The sequence below is a fragment of the Chionomys nivalis genome, chromosome 13, assembly GCF_950005125.1.
Source record: "Chionomys nivalis chromosome 13, mChiNiv1.1, whole genome shotgun sequence".
NCBI lineage: Eukaryota > Metazoa > Chordata > Mammalia > Rodentia > Cricetidae > Chionomys > Chionomys nivalis.
Genome location: NC_080098.1, coordinates 62,077,424 through 62,096,096, shown reverse-complemented (window position 1 = coordinate 62,096,096; position 18,673 = coordinate 62,077,424). Strand labels below are relative to the sequence as shown.

General features: G+C 45.6%; 1 protein-coding gene across 2 annotated transcripts in view; it reads right to left on the bottom strand.

Moving 5' to 3' along the window:
- Cap2 (cyclase associated actin cytoskeleton regulatory protein 2) overlaps positions 1 to 18,673 on the bottom strand; it is a 135,165-nt gene that overhangs the window by 25,265 nt on the left and 91,227 nt on the right. For both annotated transcript variants that reach the window (XM_057788032.1, XM_057788033.1), the window contains 3 exons: positions 17,200 to 17,343; positions 16,786 to 16,871; positions 12,647 to 12,752 (listed from right to left, as the gene is read on the bottom strand). In XM_057788032.1, the coding sequence (XP_057644015.1) occupies positions 12,647 to 12,752; positions 16,786 to 16,871; positions 17,200 to 17,343 (336 nt within the window). The remainder of the gene's footprint in view (positions 1 to 12,646; positions 12,753 to 16,785; positions 16,872 to 17,199; positions 17,344 to 18,673) is intronic.

The window sequence follows — 18,673 nt, the reverse complement described above, 5'->3', positions numbered from 1 at the left end:
ACAGATACCCCAACAGAGGTCATTTAAAGGAGAGATTCTATCTGGCTCAGAATTCTAGGTTCTAATCCATTATTATGGGGAAGTCAAAGTGGTGGTCAATTGAAGTACCCAGTAACATCGCATTCACTGTCAAGAGCAGACAGGAACGAATCGATGCATGCACTCTTGCATCCAGTTCACTTTCTTCTCTTGTACAAAGTTTGGGACCCCTTACCTATGTGTGAGTCGTCTTCCTGCCTCAGTTCCCATAAGATAATCTGCCACTGACATGCCCACAGGCCAACCAGATCTCGACGATCCCTCACTGAGATGCCTCTCTAGAGTTCAACTTGACTGTATTAAGGTGAGCATGAAAACTAAAAGTCACATCGACCCTGGAAGATGAGCAGGATCCTTGTCACAGGGAACCGGGGGGAGAGTCTAGGAGCAGGGGACATGAACATCTGGGTCATAATAAACAAACAAAGCTGTTGTTAATGACCACACAAGAACACATCATCATACCACATTCATGAAAGGACACAATCATACCACACTGTCCTTCCAAAATTCACCCCCTGACAGTGCACATTTCACAAACCACTCGTCAGAAAGGAGTCTTTTAAACGTCCTTCAGGGCTGAGGGCACCTCAGTCACGGAGTATTCACTTAGCATCAGGCCCTGGGTGGGATCCTCAGAAGCCACCCCCTAAGTGTCCTCCAGATCTATTTGTGAACACACACATGAAATAACCATCCATGCTTTGTACTCTGCTCTGCTTCTCTGGACTGAACAGAGAATTATTTGAAGTAATATGTCCTTTGGTGGTTCTGTGCATTTTACTCACTTGAAAGGCTAAAACGCATTTCTACAGGAGCCTGGTTTTCTACCCTAGTCTCCTGGAAAGGCTGAGTTGATGATGGCTTTATCTGCCACACACCTGTCTTCTAGTCACGCAATCCCTCCTCCTTGCAGGCACTCCTATCATAATGACATCATCTCTCCTGCTATGTCACTGCCATCATAATGACATCATCCCTCCTGTTATGTCATTCCCATCATAATGACATCATCTCTCCTGCTATGCCACTCCTATCATAATGACATCATCTCTCCTGCTATGTCACTCCCATCATAATGACATCATCCCTCCTGTTATGTCATTCCCATCATAATGACATCATCTCTTCTGTTATGTCACTCCTATCATAATGACATCATCTCTCCTGTTATGTCACTCCTATCATAATGACATCATCTCTCCTGCTACACCACTCCCATCATAATGACATCATCTCTCCTGCTACACCACTCCCATCATAATGACATCATCTCTCCTGCTACGCCACTCCCATCATAATGACATCATCTCTCCTGCTATGTCCAAGAAGCTTTCACCGAAATCCAGATGGGGTTTTCCTAACCTTGGACTTCTAGTCTCCAGGACTGTGAGCTAAAGAACACTTTTCTATTTATAAAGTACTCAGCTTAGGGTGTTTTGTTATAGCAACAGAAAATGAACAAACAGGCACATTCATATCTACAGTGGAGAACACTTTTTCCTGGCGACATTCTTGTGGAATGTGGAAGAATTAATGACAAGAGATCCTCAGTTATACCGTGACTGTTAACATTATAAATAAGGAAACTGTTTATTTATTTCTGACACATAAAACTAAATCATTTGCAGCTGGAGAGATAGTTTAACGAGTAGGAGCACTGGCTGCTTGTTTTTCCAGATGACCTGGGTTCAATTCCCAGCACCTATATGGTAGCTCACAACTGTCTGTAACTCCAGTTCCTGGAGGTCTGACACCCTCACATGGGCATACAAGCAGGCAAAACATCAATACATATAAAGTAAAAATAAATTTATTCTTGTGACAGGGTCTTGCTCTGCTGCTCGGGCTGGCCTCACGCTTGCAGCCACCCTCTTGTCTCAGTTTCCCGAGGGCCAAGATTACAGGTGTGTGCCACTATGCCCACCTCAAATGAGGGAATTTTAGCTGAACACATCATACTAAGATATCCCCCAGATAAAAGCTCAAACAAGTCAGAAATTAGAATTAACTTCTGACCCCTCGAACTTAGAGACTTGGAGTTCTTAGTCATGAAAATTTTCTAGTAAACAAAATAATCTTTATTATTAAATCAGACAGTTTTAAAAGTTACCACTATTCTGATTTATGGAGAGAGACAAACACTCTAAAAATATTTATACATCCTTATCAACAAACACTAAAACTCAAAGGTATTTTTGAGATACTAGAAACAGTTGTAAACACAGACTTCAAAGCTCCATAGTTTTGCTAATTCTACACAAAACTGAGGTGGTGTGACTGCTTGGACATATATTATAGGGTCTACTGAAGATCTATCATGGGTTAAAATAAATCTATACTAACATCTTAAAACTTTCAGGCAGACACCAAGTTTCTAAGTAGAAACCCGTCAATTTAGACAATTGGTTTGCAGAAAATCAAGAGCTCATTAGGTGAAAACGTGACTCCTCAGTTCTACAGTTGTGTCTATGCCCCGCCCCCTTTCTGAAGCTCCTCCCTGAAGGTCACTAGAAACAGGCAATTCTGGATGCCTTACATCTGCATTCCTATGATAGAGTACCTAGCTAACCGAATTCCTGGGAGAAAAGCTCTATTTTTGTCTCTCAATTCAAAGGAATCACAGCTTATCTTGGCGGGAGAGGACAGTGTGGGAATGGTTTGAAACCCTGGTGGCGAGAGCTAGCTCACTTGGCAGTGGATCAGGAAGTACAGGGAGGAGGTAGGGGCCTTTGTCCCGCACGGGTTCTCCTTTCCCCCTCTAAATTCAGTTCTGAGACTCCAGCCCACTGGATGATGAGCTCCCATCCAGGCAGGGGTAACACCCTCACGTAATCCTCTCTGGAAAAGAGCTGATGGGCACACCAAAGGCGTGTGTCTCATTGATGCTCTAGGCATTTCTTTCTTTAACCAAGGTGGCATTTGGAAGTCACTGTCTATGGGCCATACTAGCCAGACCTGCCAATCTCATCCGAAATTGCCCATGATGCTGCATAGTGACTCCCAGGCCACTACGGTCTTATCGGTGACCAGGTCACCCTTCTTAGAGCTTTATGATTATAACGCCATCTTTTCATTGCCCCTTGGTAGATCCTTTAAGTAAGGCAGGTTCCCAAGGTCTTATCCTTGTCGCTCTTTTTCTCTCTCTCCCTCTCTTTAATTGATGATTAAAGACAGGTTTATAGCAAGTGTGCTGGGCTTTCCCTCCTTTCAGTGATGCCTCATGGGCTCCTCAAACACAACAGAGCATCGGGGGAGTTTCCTCCCTTCGCTAGGAGCTGCTGCTCCTAGGATGCCCCTGTTTTTATTGCTTTCCCTAGAAATCTAGATTGGAAACTTTGTATCAGATTTGAGTTCTCTTCTACCTTCCCTCCCGACTCCCATTCATTCTCCTGATGCTCTGCATGTGGGGCCTCTGGGCTCTTTCCCTTCTCGTGTATCACATGCCATTCAAAGCATTCCCCACAGCTTGTAACTTTCTGCTTAGCAACCTACAGTGGAAGTAGAGTCCTTGATCCTACCTATGCCCCCACCTTCTTACATAACTCCAAAGCTGTCTTCGCAGGCTCTGCAAAATTCCTAGCTGTCACCGTCTCTCGGGAAGAGCTGTTTTTCATACCCGATGTGTAGACACTGAACTCTTTGCCCAGAAGTTACCCTTTTCTTTATGGTCTGCCTAGAGAACTCCTATCCACATCCTTCAAAACTCCAAGTGTGGGCCTCTGTGTAGCCTCTCCTGCCCATCCAGGAGTCCAATTAGCAAAGCTCATCTTCCATCATAGCTTTGCACGGCTGCATTCACTTGTGGATCACAATGATCTTGGTGGTGGGGAGGTAGCTTGGTTGGTAGAATGCTCGCCCAGCAGTCACAAAGACCTGGGTTCAATCCCAGCACTGCATAAACTGGGTGTAGTGGTGCATGCAACCCCAGCACTTGAGAGGTGGAGGCAAGAGGATCAGAAGTTCAAGGTCATTCTTGACTTCTTAGTGGGTGCAGGGCCAGTCTGGAATATAGGAAACCCTGTCTCAAAAACAAATGACCAAACCACGACAACAAAAAAGGAATAATAATTCTCCCTACAATAACTTCTTTGGGTTCATGGAAACATGGAGCTTAGCTTTTGAATCTTTAACATGCAGAGAAATCGTCCAGGGAGTCTTGTCAACTGGAGGTTGTGTTCAGGAGAGCAGAGGTGGGGCCAGGGAGTAAGATGTCTATTTAGCAGGGGTTTGGGCAGGTGCTGGCACAAAACCACACTGACTGTTAGATGACAGACACCTCTCTATCTTTCTGGTCTCCATAAGCCTTGAGCTTTGGGCTTGTCTCTAGAAGGGTTCTTAGACTGGACCAGCATTCTGTGTCGCTGTACAGCACTTTTCTGTGAATTGAAACATTCCCTCCAGGAAGGAGGGGAGACACAGAGACTCTGGGGTGAGGAGCAAAACATTCCACATCTGAGACTGTGGGAACTTGCACGAGTCTGGAAGGCTCCTCCCCGCTTTACAGATGGAGCTAATAACTTCTAGGGGAGGGGCTCTCACCAGCCTAGTAAAGACAGGTGATTCTCAGACCTGGTGAGCCGTCTGTGAGTTGAGCATAGCGCCCTGGGCTGCAGCTTCTGCGAGCTGCCTCCTGGGTTCGGATGGGCTTTGGGCGATGCGCTACTTTTGAGTCATCTGCTCTCCTGTAACTCTTGGTCCACATGCCTGTGCGTAATCCCGACCCAAACACCTTGGTTCACCCAGACGGACTTTGCCAGTGCAGCCATCCCTTCAGTCTGGTGTGGGCTCTCTTTCTAGGGTGTGTACACATGTCTGTCACACACCAGTTCTGCAGCTAGCAAGTGAGTAGCAGCAGGTGACATCCATGCCCGCCACGTCATTTACCTGTCAGTATTTTTAACACTTTTCTCAGAACGTGGTGCACAGTGTGTGCCTCAGAAGTGTTGGATGCACCTAGTGATCTCTTTGAAGCCAGCGCAGCCATTCCCAGCCTGCCTTTATTTGCGCACGGGAGGCTCCTTTGTTTTATTGGAGGGGATTTAACCTACTTTGACCGACATGGCTCTCATCCGGCTACCTCAGAGGCTCCTTGCCTAACCACGGGGAACACCTGGGCAAACTCAGTGCAGGTCAAAAGACTCTAAGAGAAAGCACATTTGATGCCCCGAGCTTGGCCTGTACACAGCACAGTGCAGATGGGATGGACGTCTCAGTGTGGTCCAAATTCACACCATAAAGCTCGGGTGTCTACTGGTTTTTCACCAACCTACATAATTGAAACATTATTGTTGGAGGCTAGAGACACAGCTCAGCGGGAGAGGGCTTGGCTCACATGTGTTGTGACCCTGAGTTTTATCTCCAGCATCAAAAACCACAATGACAGCAACACTCCCCTGAAAAAACAAAACCCAAACCAAACCACCACCACCAACCCCAAAACCAAAACCCAAAGCCAAACTGCAGAAACATCTGAGATAGGTGTAGTGGCACATGTCTTTGCACTCAGAAGGCAAGAGGCAGGAGGATTGCCCAAAGTTCCAGTCCGGCCTTGTCTACACAATGTGCTCAAAATCAGCCGGGGAGGGATCAAAAAACAAAACAACAAAAGAGCCAATGACACACACAGCTCATCAGATAAAGGCACCTGCCCACCTGAGTTCACTCTAGGGACCCACATGGCGGAAGGAGAGAATCAGCTCTTGCAAGTTGTCCTCTAAGTTCCACATGTGAGCTGTGACATGTGTATGCATCATGCACACACAAGCTAAATAAATAAATATAATTGAAAAAAAAATCACATAATGACCATAAGAAAATCTTAAGTTGAATTGTAAGCCAGGTAACTGTCTATGTGTGGGGTGGCTGCCCCCAAGGACCCCAAAGGGAGCTGGAAGCTCAAGAGCAAGGAAGTCTTTCTAGGCAGCTGTGGGCAGACGTAGTGGCTAGAGCTACTATGGGGGAGGGGCCCCAGAAGAAGGCAGCAGTGAGCTCTGCGGCCAGGACACACCATGTGAGGCCTGACCACTCCCTGTGGCTAGTACACCAAGGAGGGGTTTACACAAACTTTATCAAGAGGCGGCCAGAAGACCTGCCACTCACAGGACATCCATATTTAACAACACGCTGTGGCATCTACATTATTTATAGGGAATCAGGATACCCTCTGGCAGATTTTAATTGGATCACAAGCGAAGGGTTAGGCTGCTGCTTTGTTAATGGACATTTGGTTTTATGTTGAAAAACTGGAGTGAAAGGAAAATGGCTACCTGGGAGGAAAGGAATGACGCTAAGCGGTTTAGTTCGGGAGGGAAACTTCCATTGTTATCATTTTAACCCCGATTGTGCATGGGAGGTTCTGCTGGATGACAATAAACATACAGGGAAGATGTTTAAAACCAACACAGTAAACATTAAAAACTGGATCGATCGTGGCCTGATGAGATGGCTCCACAAGTACAGGCACTTGGGGTTGAACGGTGCAAATCTAATCACTTGAGTTGGATCCCTGGAACCCACGAAGAAGTGGAAGGAGAGAGCTGACTCTTCAGAGTCTTGTGTGGACAAGGCTGGACTGCCTGAATGACCATGCCATCACACACACACACACACACACACACACACACACACACAGAGAGAGAGAGAGAGAGAGAGAGAGAGAAAGAGAGAGAGAGAGAGAGAGAGAGAGAGAGAGAGAACTGTATCACAGGTACAGGTAAGTGTTGTGGCAAGTGCCTGAAATCCTAGTACTTGGGTGGTAGAAGCAAGAAGACCAGGAGTTCAAGGCTAGTCTTGTCTACATAGAGAGTTTGAGGCCAGCACAGGTTACGGAAGACACTGTCTAAAATATCATCATCATCATCATCATCATCAACAACAACAGCAGCAGCAACAAGAAAACCAAGGCAAAATTTATTAAAACCCTTGTACAAGTCTTTATACATCCATCCATGTGGATTTTACTCTGCAGACAACTGACCTGTTTCTAAAGCTAACGTAATTTAGAATACACAAAAGAGCAGACAATGCCCCAAAGCTCCACACCAGCGTGTTAATAACTCATGTTCATGGAATTCTTGGGAAGAGCAGAACAGTTCACAGAAGAAGTTTAGCCGTCTGTGTAATTACAGGTACGAGGGCCAGGCTTCCATTCCCAGCTGCAGGCACCTGCTTTGAAGGCCTTGCTAGTGGCTCCTACACATCTATCCAACTTCAAGGGGTGGCAGATGGTGGTAGCTCTACCAAGTTTGTGTCAAAAGATCAACCTAGTCAACAAAGCCTGTCTGAACCTTAGCCCCGAGGAAACAACACAAAGCAGCATGAAGACGACTTCGGAAGAAGGCAACCAACTGAAAACTCAAGCCCTTCTGGTTTGGACTGCTGCTAGATCACATGCTGGCTTCGTGTTGAAGAAAAGTCAAGAGAAATGACAAGATTCCACTAACCAAAGTAAATGCACTAAGAGATACAGGACGACGGCTCCATGGCTGCTTCCTCTGAAGACCCGAATGCTTCTGCTCCGCACACGTGTGCACACACTCACCGCCCACCCCAGCACACGTGTACATACACTCACTGCCCACCCTAGCACACGTGTGCACACACTCACCGCCCACCCTAGCAGTTGTGCACACACTCACCGTCCACTCTAGCACACTTGTGCACACACTCACCACGCACGCCAGCACACTTGTGCACACACTCACAGCCCATGCCAGCATACTTGTGCACACACTCACCGCCTACCCCAGCACACTTGTGCCCACACTATCTCCCTGACTGCTGTCCCAAACAATCCCAGGCCGCAGAGTCTCACATTTCTCAGTGACAAGTGGACCGGTGGAACAGCAGCTGCCTGGCACAGCTGCACTCTGGAGGCCAAGGTTAGGTGTGTGTGTGGGGTGACTGAAAAATTCAGTCTCAATTGCTATCTTGGAGGTGGGGTGGCTGTTTATTAGCATAATGTACCACTGGAGGAACTCAGGATCTTCAGTAGCATACAAAAAAAAAAAAAAAAAAAAAAACCAAAAAAAACAAAAACAAAAAACAAAACAAAACAAAAACCCAGAGTGGGAAATGTCAAAATTCAACTTGAAAATGGAAGAAAACAACAATTACTCAAATCCTCGAGGTATTGCATACCCATAACTTTGTGAAGCATGGGCAGTATTGCCGTGGGCTGTGCCTGGAAAGATGCAACGGGCTGGAGGAATGGCTCAGTGGGTAAAGGTGTCTGCCATGCAAATCTGATGACTTGTGTAGAATCCCTGGACCTATAGTGGCAGAGGAGAACTGATGCCCCAGAGTGGTCCTTTAACCTACACACACACACACACACACACACACACACACACACACACACAGAGAGAGAGAGAGAGAGAGAGAGAGAGAGAGAGAAAAGCTTGAGTTCTGTGGTGTTTTACACCAAACCATGTCTTTTTCCAGTCTTTCTGATGCTTGTCTTCTCATAAATACAGATTTTTTTTTGCATACTTGTGATAAGTAGATAAATAAATGAAGGGATCCTATTTATTTTTGTTCCCAAGGACCATTTGATCTGATAATTTCAATAGTCTCATCTCTGCAAGTACCATGAATCTGGTTTTCCCACTAACATTCATTTTGCTGGCACACTGTTGGACTAGTAAGTGGAGAGAGATTAGTTTGACTTGTGCAATAACTTGAACTTGGGATCTTAAACAGTTTTTAGTAATTTAAAATAGAAATCGAATTTTCAAGTTAAAAAGCATAACTTTCAGAATAAACTTTAAAAGGACTTTTTATTTTATGTGGATGAGAGGTTTGTTCTTATAGATGTCTGTGTGCCACACTGAGTGTCTGGTGCCCTCCTCAGGAGTCAGAGGAGAGCAACAGATCCTTCTGGAACTCTGGTTCTGGATGGTGTGAGCGCTCTGTGGGTGCCGGGGATTGAACCTGAGTCATCTGTGAGAACAGCAAGCGCCCTCAACTATTGGCCAATCTCTCCAACCTTAGAATATACTTTTTAATGGCTTCCTCCTCAAACTTTAGAAAAGGAGGCTAAAAATCAGGAAAAATCACGGGTCCACGCATAAGTCTGGAAGCTTTTCAAAAGACTGTACACGTGTGTTCTGAATAAACATCTTCCTATTGTAAGTACTTCACATTTTTAGTATCCGGTTACAACTATCATTTCACCGTCCCACTGAAGAAGCATAGAGTCGGGAGTGTGGCTAAGGGCTAGAGTGTGTGCACAGCATGCATGCACAAGGGCTAGAGTGTGTGCACAGCATGCATGCATGAGGGCTAAAGTGTGTGCACAGCATGCATGCATGAGGGCTAGAGTGTGTGCACAGCATGCATGCACAAGGGCTAGAGTGCGTGCACAGCATGCATGCACAAGGGCTAGAGTGTGTGCACAGCATGCATGCACAAGGGCTAGAGTGTGTGCACAGCATGCATGCACAAGGGCTAGGGTGTGTGCACAGCATGCATGCATACTTACTGTTTCAAACAGAATTTTCCCATGGCTTAAAACCATATGCTTAATAAACAATAGCTGTTATGAGTACGACAATCTGTGAGGCCCAATTTGCTCTAGGGATCACTTATATATTGTGTGAATATATAACACATGGCATATGACATTGCGTTTTAATATGTGGGATGCGATGTATTAGCAGATTGTGAAGTTGGTTTTGGGAGTTTCAGCAGAGCTTTATCAAGAGTGACATAAAGGGAAGGCTTTCTGAATACATTGTGTATGGTAAGAAAAAGAGAGTCTGTGGGACTTGTCTTAGCGTACGCATGCAGTATGTGTCTAGAGAGTATATTTCTTCCTGAGTTGCAATACAAATTTGGAAGTTACTGGCACAAAGCAATATTCTTCTCCACCCCTCAATAATAGGGAATGAGCCCGTGACTCATACGTGCTAGGCAAGTGCTCTCCCACTGACCTACATCTCCAGTCTCGAGAAGCATGTATTTTTAATGAACGTAATAACGTGAGTATTCATTCTAGAACAAAGGAAAACACTGACATTTTTCTATCATTAATAATCAGATCTTTTCTTTTATATTTATAGAAATGATTGTCTAGCTTTACATGTGGTATTAAGGGTATTCAAACCATTAAAAAGAAGTTTTCTACCTATTTTTTTGAGACTCATTAGAGAATCAGCATCTGTTGACATTCTCTTCCACAAGTGGATTGTTGTCCCTCTTATACTTGTCTACCAGAAGACAATAACAAATCCAAAGACTCCTAATCTTCAGCTTACTATTCTCCAAGGGTGGCTTATCCCCACGGCCGAGGTGTGACAATCCCCCTGTATGACACATAGATTTATAACAAAACAAACAGTCTTTCATTTGAAAGAGATAAAGAAAAATAATCAGTCTACAAAAACCTCACCCCATCCACACACACCCTCCTTCTTAAAGCCCTTTAGAAATGTATGAAGTCTCTTGCCCACATCATCATATTGTAGGCAGAAGGAAAATCACCAGCTTAAATATGTTTTGTGCAGTTCATGTCAATGCTGTGGGAGAGTCAAAGGAGGAAACACATGGACATCAGTCTAGGGGGGGTCACTGCTAACATTTTGTACCTGTTGGGGGACACCTGGAGGAACCCCACACTGCACCGAACACTTGGAAATCATAATCACCCCACTCTTGAGCCTGCTGCCCTCTGCACTCACCGAGGGCCGAGTCCTGGAGCACAGCTGTCCGTGGGATTTGGGATGGAATTCACAAATGTGTGACTTCCCCTTTCTTTGGTTACACTGCTGGCTATTTGAAGGGAATACTCATTTCTAATGGAAGGGGCTTTCCATGGAAAGCAAGCAGACAGACTCGAGGAGGCAAGGAAGGTCCCAAGGGTCCCAGAATACCAATGATATGTATTTGACACCGTTTGTTGAGCACGCACTCTGAGCGCTACATCAGGAGCTGGACACCGAGTTTTCCTAAGTGGTTGAGACCAGAGACCGTAACTGCATAGCTAAGGTAGACTCAGGAAACAACGCAAGCACAGAGGAGGAGCGCCACCCTTGACAGGGAGCTGACGAAGAGCAACAGATGCTTTTCAGAGCTGTGATGTTCGAATTGAGCCACAGGGAAGATGTAAGGATACCGACCTCTGGGAAAGCAAGACCACAGCACAATATCCTCTCAGGACGTTGCAATGGAGGCAAAACAGTATGAAGTATGAGGACATCAAATGTGGAAACAGCAGTTTCTTGGCCTTTAGCTCAGCCAGTGAGTGGTTCTCGACCTTCCTCATGCCGCGACCTCTTAATTCAGTTCTTCATGCTGTGGTGACTCCCAGGCCATAAAGTTATTTTTGTTGCTACTTTATAACTGTAAAGCTGGTACTGTTATGAATTAAAATGTAAATATCTAGTATGTAAAATCTCTGAGGGGACCCCTGTGAAAGGGCTGTTGGACCTCAAGGGGATCACGACCCACCGGTTGAGAACTACTGATCTAAGCATTGCGTATGCTCAGGCTGCCATAGGCAGCCAGAGATCGCTGCAATGCTCAGTGAGGTAGGGATGACCCAGACAAGGCTTGAGAGGTCAGGGCCACTGTGGTTTCCATGTAATTTAAGTGGGAACACATAAAAGCTGGTTTACTCCACTACTAAGGCACAGCTGAAGTCCGAGGACTGAGCAGGAGGTGTGGTCTAACCGGTGCACTGTCCAGCATGCTTAAGACCCTGAGTTCAGTTCTCAGCACTACATAAACTGAGCACGGTGGCGAATGCCTGTGATCCAAGCACTCAGGAGGTTGAGTCAGGGGAATGAAAAGTTCAAGGTCATCTAAGGTTACCCAGGCTGGCCTGGAATTTAGAAGGTACTGTCTCAACCCTCCCCTGACCAAAACTAACCAAACAAAAGCCAAACAAGACAAAAAACACCAGGCCGATTGATCTAGCTATTATAAAAGATGGTTCAATAAAGTTTGCTATATCAAAAGAAATATTCAGAACTTTTCATTGATATTTTGTTTATAGCTATGCCCATTTCAAAGCTCATGCCCCCTTTAATTCCTGCTTCTTAAAGCCAGTTTGGTGCTTATAAACCTTTATCCTTGAGTTGAGGCTTCATGGTAGGTAATGGGCTGTTCTCCATATAATCACCACCCAGGCTAATCTTAATGGTTGTAGGATCCTCTGTGTTAGTATTCCATCAATTTTCCGAATAGCATGTATTAGTTGTATAAGATAATAGGTTTCATTATGGCATTTTCCTAAGTATAGATGTTTATCATGTAGTTTGACCAGAAGAAATTTGTACTTCTGGGTCTCGCTTATTTCCTTTAACATGGTGGTCTATGGTTTGCACCATTTTTCCTTCAAATGACACGATCTTATCCTTTATGGCTGAATAATACTCCCTTCGCAGCCCTATCATAGACAGCATAGCCGCTTCCTTTACATATGCCATGCAGACAATTTTCAGGGTTTCGTCAAGAAAATGCTGTTCCCATAAAGCTCCTTTCCTATCTTGAGGTAAAGTCTAAAGCTTACGATTATTAGGCCACATGGAATGCACATTCTCATAAGTGTTTCTATGACCTTCTGATGCCCAGGTGTAAGGTCGCCAGAGGGACTGGTACTTACTGTTTTGCTCCATGTGAGGCCTGTGGTGTGATGCTCTTTGATGTAGGCCTGAAGCTCGCTCCAGATGTTGAGGTAGGATTTCACCCAATCCACGTGGCGAAGATCACTTTTGTTACAAAAGAGAGCGGATGAGAGCAGCATTAGAAAACACAGCTTTACACTCAGTGATCTGGAGAGTTAAAAGCGAGTGCCCTCTAGCCAGAAGAGTGCTCCGGAGGGAGGCAGGAGGATGGCCAGTGCTCTCAGCTTCAGGTATGGGCAAGCGGCACAGAGAGAGGATCTGACCACATGGAGCTGACACACAGGAAGGGTGCCATTCCTAGTGGAGGTGACTACAGAGAGCAAAACCTTCCTTCTGAGTTCCTTCCCATACAAGATAAAGGACAGCGTGCTTCTAGGTTTGGGAAAAGTAGAAAAAAGACAAATGGGAACTAAGGCATTCAGTTGGTTTTCTAATAATTCAGGAGTTACTTGGCTTGAGAAGTATGATTGACTAGAGCCGTCTACTCACTACGAAGGTTGAGGAAGTTGGTATTATAAGAGAAATGTTTTCTTCTCAGCAGGCGAGACACCATTCTTCAATAGGGACTCTCATTGGATACCTTAATTGGATGCTCTTGACATTGCGAGCTTTGTGGAGCTTGATCAGATTTTGTTTTATTGAACGAAGAGCAAGTTGAAAGCTTGCCTTAAGAGGGCTAGCACGTGGGGCTGAGAGAGCTGTTAGAATAGGCAAGTGGGTGCACTTCTTTCATAAAAGAATTATTATTAATTCCGTAAGAAATTCATGTTTTAATCACATCATCACCTTTGTTGTGTTTCCCTGGGCAGTTTCTGCTCCTGTGACTTTTTGAAGGAAGCAGTAATCAGCAAATAAGAAAACACTGGGTTTAGAGTTGGCAAAAACTTGATGATCTACTTCGGTCACTAACCTGAAGATAACCATAGAAGGGAACCTCTTGAAAACATACTGTTTCCCTTGAAATGTTCTGAGTGCCAGCAGCATGCCAATAGTCCACTCGATAAGCCATACCATGAGGGAAAGTGAGCAGGGAGCCGATCACGGTTTGGATGGGACAGGTCCTTCCCGGAGTCCTATGTATGAAGACTGGTCCGAAGGCCTTGTCATTGTTTTGGGAGGCTGCACAACCTTTTAGAGGTGGAGCCTATTTATAGGAGATTGGTCATTGTAGGGTGGGCCTTCTAGTCTACAGCCTATCCCCACTTCCTGTTCCATCTCTGCCTCCTGACCTGCCCAGAGGTGAGCAACTTCTCACTGCTTCAGCTGCCAAGCCAGCCCCACGGCCATGTTTTCCCAGCTATGATGGTCTGGATTTCCCCAAGCCCGAGCTATAATGAATCTCTTCGGTCAGGAGTTGTGATATCAAAGAGGAAGCAGCTAGTGTAAGAACTGGAATCCTGGTCACTCTTCAAACTCTGCTGTTTCCCTACAGTTTGAGATTTGTTGGCTCTATGGCTGGGATCTGCGAGGCTCTGCTTCACTCTCATGGGAAAAACCCCAAAGTGAAGGTAGTTTCCTGGATCTGCCTCATTAGCGTCTTGTTCTAAAGGGTTTTGCGGGGCTTTGAATAAGTGCTTTGGACATAGAAACAGGTGCACAGCAGCTGTAAGAAGGTGAGACTTACTTCAATGTAAATCGGTACCTGTGTTTACCTACATGCTCTGCCTATGCAGACGTGTCTCCTCTGTGTGTATGCCCTTACACAACACACAGACGTGGCAATGTACACACACTAGAGGTATCGAATTACATATTTGACATGGTTTCTACTGAAGACTTTAGCAACCAATGGGGGCCAAATCTGTCTAGGTAGGAATAATTTGCATGATAAATTCTGACAACCAAAGAAGACCAAATCTATATATGTAAATATGTTTCTCACTTAACCATCGCAGTATTATTTTGACTTAAAGAAAATTATAGGAACAACTATAGGGTTAACCGCATGGTGTCTTTTATTTGAAGTTAGTCTCTAGGAGATTAGTTGAACAGAACCCAGACACATGGAAGCTGAGAAACCTCCCTCTACTTTTACTGGGTCTGGAAATTGGGAAGTTACACCTTGGCAAAGGCAAGGCAAGTGACTTACTCTGGTCGGCAGAATTCCACTCTAAAAAAAAAAATCAATGCAAATTTTGAATGGGTACCATCTTGGCCAATGGGTAGAACCAAGGGTAGGTATTGGTATGTGCTATACATGCTTGTATGCTCTGTGTAAAATGTATCTTGTGGTTTTGATGTTCATATCTTCATTAGTAAGATAACCAAGGTGATGATAATCTAGAGAATTCAGGTCCTCTGACTTCCTGCCATCTGAATAGTCAGGAATAAAGAAGGGATGTCCCCAGGAGGCCCCATACTGGGTGACTGATGACTTCTGCTGGCTCCACTTGGGAGCTGGGATGGAGAGCTACTTGAGTCCAGAGTCAGACAGTGGAAGACCACACTCTTATTTTTATCTCAGTTCCTTCGTTAGTCATCAGGAACTGGCCATGGCACACTTAACCAGCTGTGAGCCCATGGAGAGGGAGGACTCTTGTGACAACCAGTAAATAGGTTAAGAGATATTTTTCCTAGCTATCTTCTCTACCTGGTCTATCCCCATTTGAGTGTGTTCTCCTTCTAACCTCAGCTCCTCCTCTCTAGGATCCATTATCAGGATACCAGATCTTTCCACGCTGGTTCTCCAGACAAACCCCCCTGGTTCACCTGTCCTTTCCACAGCTGTTGACTGTTGTTCAGACAGCAGCTGTCTGCCCTCCAGATCCTATTTCAGTTAGGTTCAATCTGGGTTTGCCCCCCTTTTGCCTGGTCTCATCCACCTTGGTTCTGGACTTCCCCATTTCTATGTAGCCACTTACTACGGCCACTTTGATCAGTGGAAATTTCCACCGGGCTTGGGGGCACATGCCTGTAATTCCAGCACTTGGGTGGCCAAGACAAGAGAATAACCCTGGGTTTGAGGTCAGCTCAGGATACATCAAGAGACTCTCTCAAAGCATAAAAGAAAAAGTTTTATCATATAGGCTCATTCTTTAAGTACAGACATCCATAATGTGGTGTCATGTGGTCAAGTGGGGGCAGGTTCTTCACTGAAAGAGAATGGAGGTAGATATAAATATAGATAGATAGATTGGGTGTGCCATTCAGGAATCTGACATCTCTCTCCTTGTGGCTTTTGCTATACAACTAGAATTTTAAAATGTAGTTTTTGGTTTTTTTTTCAAGAAAATGTTTCTTTGTGTAGTCCTGGCTATCCTGGAGCTCGCTTTGTAGACTAGGCTGGCCTCGAACTCACAGAGATCCACCTGTCTCTGCCTCCCGAGTGCTAGGATTCGAGGCCTGTGCTACCATGCCTGGCTAAAATGTACTTTTTTAAGATTAAAAAAAAGATTTGTCTGAGAGTCTCTGGATTTTGTAAGAAAAAATGGAGATATGTTTGCAATGCTTGCTTTGTTTGTGGAAACAAACAAATGGAGCTCAGAAAAACATCTGTTAAGCATGAAAGAAATGAAAAAAATTAAAATGTATGATCGTATGTGTGTCCCCGTGTGGGTATGTGCAGGTGCCTGTAGGTGCTTGCAGGGGCCACATGCGGCTGTTAGGCCCCCTAGAGTTGAGGCTGTGAACTGCACAATGCAACCAAACTGGTCCCCTGGAAGAGCAGCAACTGCTGCTAACTCCAGCGATTCCCAGTCCCTTATTTTGTTTCCTTATTACACTTTTCATTTAATGTGTGTGTGTTGGTATGCACTCCAAGGTGTGCATGTGGGGGTCATAGGACACCTGTGGGAGCTGATTCTCTCTGTGAGTTGCCGGAACTGAAATCAGGTCAATGTTTGGCAGCAAGAAGCTTGCTGAGTCCTCTCGCCAGCCTACTCATTTTTTGAAGACATGGTCTCATGTGACCCAGGCACATCTCACATTTGCTATGTAGCAAAGATGACCCTGGATTACTGATCCTTCTGTTTCTGCCTTCCAAGAGCTCTAGTGTGGGATTTCAATCTCAAGGTTACTCAGTGCACCAACGCAGACACCAGGACAGGGACTGGTGATTAAACATGCTAGGTTTTAGGAGCAAATGTCTGAAAAACAGCCAGCAAAGGAAGGTGCATACCTGTGTTTGTAGTCCTTCAGAACCCTGTTAGTGTAAAAGGTAGCAGCGTCGTTCATCTCCTTGACGTAAGGGCCAGGTTTGGGGGACTGAGAAAACAGGACCATCACCCAAGCATAGAAGAAAAAAAAATAGGATAAGAAAGAAAATACCTCTAAGAAGCAGAAGAAAAGCAACGGAACAATGGGGGAAGAGTTGGAAGCAAAACATTGTACTGTAAAGGCTGGAGGAACCTTCCCCATCTCAGAGTAGGAAGCGCTGGGCTTTCACAGGCTAAGAGAAAGCTGACACATTCAGTCTGGAAGGAGCCCTCCTTCCGTGCACCAGACTACAGACCGAGGAACCTGAAGGTGGCCCCCGAGGTCCCCAAAAATGTCATAAGGTGGAGGGTAACGGTGGCATTTCTTCCACACTCACCACGGCTATCCACCCCAGGGCGGGGATGCTCTCACTGACTGCGGAGAGGTGGTTGAACATGCTGCTCCCTCGGTTTCTCTCTCGGAAAGTCTGGATTTCTTGAATCTTCTCTGATATGGGTTTCAGAAGGACAGCCACCTCATTCTGTAGGCAAATGTTGGGTTGGTTACTGTGGGCAGACAGAACCCTCCGTGCACACTGGCCTGAGAGGACCACCTCCTAGGCCAGAAGAGGGTGGTTTTCTTTATTATATTAATGAAACTTTTTCCTTCCCTAGGTCTTTCCCTTTCTCTCGTCCCCACTTTCTTGCATTTATCCCTCCATTCTCTGCCTCCCTCTCTCATTTTCTTTCTTGGCAGTATTAGGGACCAACCGTAAATCCCTGTGGCTTGCTAGGCAAGCACTCCAGCAGTGAGCTCAGCCTCAGCCCCTCTGTTATGTTGAAACAGAACAGTCTTCTGTACGCCTGGGTACTACTGATGTGGGTTCAACTAACTGTGCGCAGAAAATGCGACAGCAAACAGCTTGGGTGACAGGAAGACCTGGATCCAAACAAGAGCAGCATCAGCAACAACAAAGCTGGACATAGTGGCTCTTTCTTGTAACCCAAGCACTTGGGAGGCTGAGGCAGGAGGATTGCTTTGAATCTGAGACTAGCCTGGGCTAGAGGGCAAAATCCTGTTCTCACTACCACCTAGAAAAGACCATCATGATTCAACGATTGATCATATTTTATGATCTCAGCCTGATTTGACTTTCTACATGGTCCTCAGCCACTCATGGTCACACTTCTGATTAATTCAACAAACGATTCATCCAGTTATATTAAAATAATTTCCAAAACTATGTGAGCAGAGTTACAAGGTACCACAGGGGTGAGATCCCCACCGCACCATGGCTGCTTTCAACCCCTCACGGGTGACTTGAGTGTTCTCAGCTGCCTCCAGGCGCCTGAGGAGCCAGATACCAAGGCGGGATCTGTGCACGCAGCACAGGGACACCAAGGAAGCAGCAAAGGTCCTGCTTCTCAGGAGCAGCTCGGGGGCTGTCGGCAGGATTGTACACAGTCTTGTTTGCAGGAGGGAAAATGAAAAAAGCTCCTCACAACTCCTTCATTTTTAAAAACCAGCCCTTCAGAGTGACGCTTTCCAACCTCGACTACACACTGGAGCCAACTGTAGTCTCTCCCCCACAAATACGGATTTACCTGGGCTTGGGGAAGCCTGGGCGGGAGTGAGAGGAGCGGGAAATCTCCCTAGGTGATCACAAGCATTGCTGCGGGAGGTGTGTGTCACACACCCAAGGACAGTCCTTTGGGACAGGAGCAGTAGATCACAGGGCTAGAAATCATGCTCGCCACAGCAGCTTCTAGGATCTGCTCCTGACTATAAACCCCTTGCTATGTCTTCCTCTAGACAAAGGGGCTTTGGAATTAGAAAGATCTTGGTTCAAATCTCTCCTCTGCCACTTACTA